Raw genomic sequence first — 5,732 nt, 5'->3', positions numbered from 1 at the left:
GTTCCATTTACTAGATACCCGAAAAATTTGGTTCAGTTCGGTTCTAAAGAGAATCGAACCGAACCGACCCGCGCCCACCCCTAGTTGAAACACTGAAACCAATAGCCACCAAAGTAACATCGGGCTCAGTTTACCACCAAGATCAACACCACAATTCGAACAAGACCAAACACCTCTAACCGGATTTCTTCCCCTTACACGGTTGCTAGTCAATGCCCACAAAGGATAGCAAATAATCTCACAAAGATCAACCACAAAGGTAACAAATCGAGAATGAACCAAGAGATGGAGTAGAAGAAAGAAGGCAGTGAAGTCATGCACTGTAGGCAGCAAAGGAGAGACCGTCCATTAAACCAAATAGGCTACCAAAATAAGGTAAGTTAGGTTAGTTTAAGGTAATGGCCCAAGAGGTCCAATACAAAAGAATTGTGGGCCAATAAAATGGGTCTCATTACTAAGCCATCCAAGTGAATGGGTCGGACCATGAGCAACTCTACTATATTAGGTCGCTTCGAGTGGCCCACCCAAATTAGAGTTTGGTCGTTCATTTTTTGATGTCAATATATCGTTCAGTCATGTGGTCTAATCCGATTGAAATTATAACCGAGTTAACATCACGGCTCGGGAAGGTCGTTTGACAATAAATTGCCCAACAAACAATGTGTCGAGGCTAGGGACAAGTCACTCACTTAAGTGAGAAATAGGCTTAGGTGTTAAGGTTGAATTTTGAAAATAAAAATTAACATACAAAAGTTGACTTTTAATATGGAAGCCAAACTTTAATATGGTATCAAAGTCTAATTCAAATCATCTAAAAGCTCAAACCAGTCGACGAATTTCAAGATTGGTGTTGATCTCCAAATCTAAATGATCCCTCAGATCTCTTGCGATATCACCGCCTTCCTATATGCTGCACACTTGGACATTGGGTAGAATAGAAGGCCATCATTCTTCTCAATTTGATAAAAGATCCATTCTGCTGATACAGTGCGAGATCCAGCTAATGCTATCATGATCCATTTAGCTCTGAAGAAGGAAATGTGCAATTTAACGTAAATGTTTAGAACAATTTTTAGAAATAATTCTTGGCCAACAGAAATATAAATTTCTTTTATAAATCTTACATAGCAAACGTTGAAGATAGATGAAACAGCTTAATCTGTATTCACCTCTACTTCAATTACAACAAAAGAAACATTAATGTAATCTTTAACTGCAAATCAAAAGAAAGAAACTAAATTATAGTCGAGCAAGACATTAGCCGCTGGCTAGATTTCCGGATGGATCAACGGGGCAGGCCATAAGCCTCAGTTTTTGAGATGGATGCGTGTAAATTAAGCTTGGCTCTTTTCCCACTTGAGAGGCTTGATCACTTCCCATGTGAAATCAGGGTCATCTCTGCCAAAATGCCCATAAGCAGCAGTCTTCAAGAACCTGTGATTGCCACCCCTCTTAAGATCCAGGTTTATGGATATCATCCCAGGCCTGAAATCGAAGCTCTCCTTCACAATCTTGAGAATTTCCTTGTCAGGGATATTTCCAGTACCGTATGTGTCTACGAACACTGACAAGGGCTCGGGAACGCCAATGGCATAAGAGACCTGCACGATGCACCTCCTAGCAAGTCCACTAGCAACAATACTCTTTGCAGCCTGTCTAACAATGTAGGCACCACTCCTGTCCACCTTGGTGGGGTCTTTGCCAGAGAAGGCACCACCACCGTGAGCGCCCCATCCTCCATAAGTGTCGATAATGATCTTGCGACCAGTGAGACCAGCATCGCCATGAGGTCCACCGATGACAAAACGGCCAGATGGATTCAAGTGGAATATAGTCTTCTCATCGAGGTACTTTTCAGGAATGACAGGCTTGATCACATGCTCCTTGAGATCAGCAGCAATTTCATCATTAGTTACAGTCTCATCGTGCTGTGTGGAGATCAGGACTGTGTGTATGCGAACAGGCACCCTGGCACCATTGTCATTATAGTATTCAACTGTCACTTGGGTTTTTCCATCAGGTCTCAGCCAAGGGCAAGTACCGTTCTTGCGAACTTCAGTGAGACGAGCACCAAGCTTTGTAGCAAGAACATGGCTGAGGGGCATCAATTCAGGGGTCTCATCAGTGGCATAGCCAAACATATGGCCCTGGTCACCAGCACCAATTTCCTCGGGACGCTTAGTGAGGTGACCATGGACACCCTGGGCAATATCAGGGCTCTGTTGCTCAATGTTAACAAGAACCTTGCATTTGTCCGCATCCAAGCCTACATCATCAGATACAAAACCAATGGCACGGCAAGTATCACGCACAATTTTCTCATAATCTACATCAGCCTTGGTGGTGATCTCACCAAAGACCATGACCATGTTAGTCTTGGTGCACGTCTCACATGCCACCTTGCTCTCGGGGTCCTGCGCGAGGCAGGCATCAAGAACGGCATCAGAGATCTGATCACAGAGTTTGTCAGGGTGTCCCTCATTAACTGATTCAGATGTGAACAAGAAAGTCTCCATCTCTTTCAAGCTGCAACACCAAAAAATTACTTAATTCACTGGATTCCCTTTATTAGCTCAAGGAACAAAGAACACCAAGAAGGAATTACAGATCTATAAAACCCAAGTGTAAGCTACACTTAATCATTCCATCGAACATGTAAGATTCTAGTCCAAAATAGTAAATTATATTAATGAAATAACTAATTAAACATCATTTGCGGTAATTCAAACGACAAAAACAACTCCTAATACAAAAACAAGCTTTACTCAGTACAGAAATTATCTGGAAAAATTAAGAATTAAACCAAAATCAAAAGCAACCACCAATATAACTATATTAGAAACATATTATATTGTTATACATATAAATGTTATGTGCATAGAGAGAGAGAGAGAGAGAGAGAGAGAGAGAGAGAGAGAGGATCTAGCAGGTACCTCGAGGTGTAGCGGTGCAGCAGGGAAAGAGGTGTCAAAGGGCGAGGGAAGAAGATGGCAGGAAGTAAATATATAGTGTGAAGTTGGGATTGAGATCCACGGTTGAGGTTGCTCAGAAATAGTTAAATTAATATAAACCGTTCGATGCGTGGGAATATGGTGGGAGAATAACGCGGAGTTTGACTGGTGACAGCCGTTCACTCACCAACCCCACCCTGTCGTCGGCTCGATACTCCATTCCTCGTTATTTTTGGGAAATTAAAAATGTTATTATATTAGGAATTTGCATTCATTTCATTAGTTGGTGTGATTTTTTCACCTTTTTTTGGTCAAAGGTTGTCGGTGAAATTGACCATCCAAGTTTTCTTGTTAAGAGATGATATTAAATATTGGTTTTTCTGGAGTAAATTTCATCAATTCTGCTTCATGTACATCATAGTGTATAGTTTTGTGTATACTTCGTCATGCGTCAAGCTCCAATTTGACAGTGTAAAAAAAAAATCAGACTTTTCATCAATCACACATTGCCAACTCGAATGATGTATAAAAATAATGTACAAGTGACTTTATTCAAATTTCATTTGTAGTCATTAAATTTTTATTAAAATCTCAATCGAGTTATTAAACTTTAATCTCTCTTCAATGGGTTACTGAACTTCAAGTTAGTATCAATCAAATCACTAAAATTTCAATTCAATTTCGAATCTCACCACTTTATAACTTATCGTCTCCCCAAATTTTTAAAAAAAATAAGAAATTGCTTAATTAGCTACCATTACCGGAACACATCTTTTTCGTAATAGTCGTGTGACATACCAACTACACCACTTCATAATCAATTATTGTATGACCGTCAACTAAGTAATTTTCATTAATTTTGAGGGACAATAGTTGATAAACTATAACACCATTGGTGAAATTTGAATTACATCGGATTCCATTGATCCAATTAAAATAATTTGAAGTTTAATGACTTCATCGAGATTTCACTGAAAGTTTAGTGTTTGCGAAAGATATATATTTGTCAAGGTTGTTGTGAATATTGACTATCCATGTTTTTCCTTTAGGAAGATGAATATTATTGTGATTGTTATTACTTATTTAAGAACAATAAATACGATGGTGATCTTTTAACAACCTTATCGAATTTTGAGTTCTACCTTTCAACTAACTCAAAGTAACAGGTCCAAGTATAAAATTATATCGAATAAAATTCAAAAAATAGAAAATATAACTCACTTATAACCAATACGCTAAAACAATGCGAATAATCCACAAGCTGAAAATTTGCTATCAGAAGTATGATAAAAAAATTTAGGCTCAACTCAAATTTTACTATAGAAAATTTCTATTATAGATTTCGAGTGATGATACACGTACATGTACGGTTTTACAGAACCCATATCGATTACTCACATACCTAGTTTTTCTTTTATCTTTTTAATACAAATGGGTCCCGTGTGGGACCCATTTTTTGTGATTGTTGGTAGGGGTTCTGTCAAACAGAACCCTGTACACCCAACATTGTTGATAGATTTCATATGAATTGATTTTTAATTTTTTTTGACTTTTTAGTTATATGGGGTTGGTGGGTGGGTCGTTGGAAATTGATTGATGGTACAAATTACCAAACCACTAATCTGAACCTAGTCATCCAATTATGAAATATTCATTACAGCAATTAATCTTAAATACAGTTCATTTAAATGTGAATATCTTAACATAAAAATTCTTAAACTCACCTCATATCAGAGAAATTACAAGTTGAGTAAAGGGTGTTTGAGCCACATTATTTTAGTAATAATGCATTCTTGAATAGTGTATTGATAGGAAATGTGTGGTTAAAAAATAAAGAAAAGTTTTTGATCTGCGTGTAATATTATTTTATTGAAGAATGTATTGTTAAAATGATGTCAAATTACTATTTAAACATGTATTTTTTTGAAATAATGTGGCTCAAACATGCCCGAGATGTTGCGCCAGACACGTGAAGTCATGTGCATTGAGTAAATGCAAAGGGACCAAAGGAGTATGTACGCATCTTTCATATAATAAAAATGTTGCGATTATTGATTTTATTAATAAGCTACGAGACAGAAACTGCCAAAATGCACTAATAATAAGGTTGTAATAGTAGAGTTGTGGCTCTACAATGGATATATTGTTGAAGATATTTACAATATTATGTTTATTTTCCTATTAATTTATGGATTCTACGAACAAATAAAAAAATAAAAAAATATATATATAATGACCGTGGGGTATCCGAGCCAACTTATGCACACCTCAACTAATCCTATGGGACCCTAAAATTTGTAGTCGGGTACTCACCTCAATGGCCCTGAAAGAATTCGAACTTGTGACCATTAAGGAGCAAACTCAAAACTTAACCACTGAATTATCCTCAAGGTGAGATCCTATGAACTAATAACATCTAATATCTATTTTTGAGATCAAAATGCATATGTTGTTTTTAACCTTCTTGCACTTTGTTGGACATACTTTGCTCATGCAGTGAAATAGTTTATATTCGTGTTTGGTTTGTGAGATTCTTGCACTGTTGATGGGGGGCATTTTTATGAGAATTTGAAATATATTCATATTCCATATGTGTCTCATCTACTGATTAGGTGATCGACATAGTAGTATGCGAAATAGTAATACAACAATTGATCAGATCACCTACATTTCTCTGTGTTGCATTGATCGTGGGACCATTAATAAGACTATGGTGGCAAGGCCATCATTTCCTGAATGAATCCCAGATAATTGATGTTTTGGGCCACTGGAGCAAACTGT

General features: G+C 37.3%; 1 protein-coding gene across 1 annotated transcript; it reads right to left on the bottom strand.

Annotated features, from left to right (window-relative positions):
• Positions 1–1,079: 1,079 nt before the first annotated feature.
• LOC111390594 (S-adenosylmethionine synthase 2-like) lies at positions 1,080–3,048 on the bottom strand. The gene is made up of 2 exons (XM_023015652.1): positions 2,934–3,048; positions 1,080–2,526 (listed from the first exon to the last, which is right to left on the bottom strand). The coding sequence occupies exon 2, from the start codon at positions 2,514–2,516 to the stop codon at positions 1,335–1,337; it is 1,182 nt and encodes a 393-aa protein (XP_022871420.1). The 5' UTR covers positions 2,517–2,526; positions 2,934–3,048; the 3' UTR covers positions 1,080–1,334.
• Positions 3,049–5,732: the final 2,684 nt, after the last annotated feature.

The sequence above is a fragment of the Olea europaea genome, unplaced genomic scaffold, assembly GCF_002742605.1.
Source record: "Olea europaea var. sylvestris unplaced genomic scaffold, O_europaea_v1 scaffold6905, whole genome shotgun sequence".
Lineage (NCBI taxonomy): Eukaryota > Viridiplantae > Streptophyta > Magnoliopsida > Lamiales > Oleaceae > Olea > Olea europaea.
The sequence above is the reverse complement of the archived record's forward strand: the minus strand, read 5'-3'. Positions and strand labels throughout refer to the sequence as shown.

What these genes read in the sequence shown, in the direction of transcription:
- LOC111390594 (XM_023015652.1), bottom strand. Translation starts at nt 2,516, where the DNA reads ATGGAGACTTTCTTGTTCACATCTGAATCAGTTAATGAGGGACACCCT.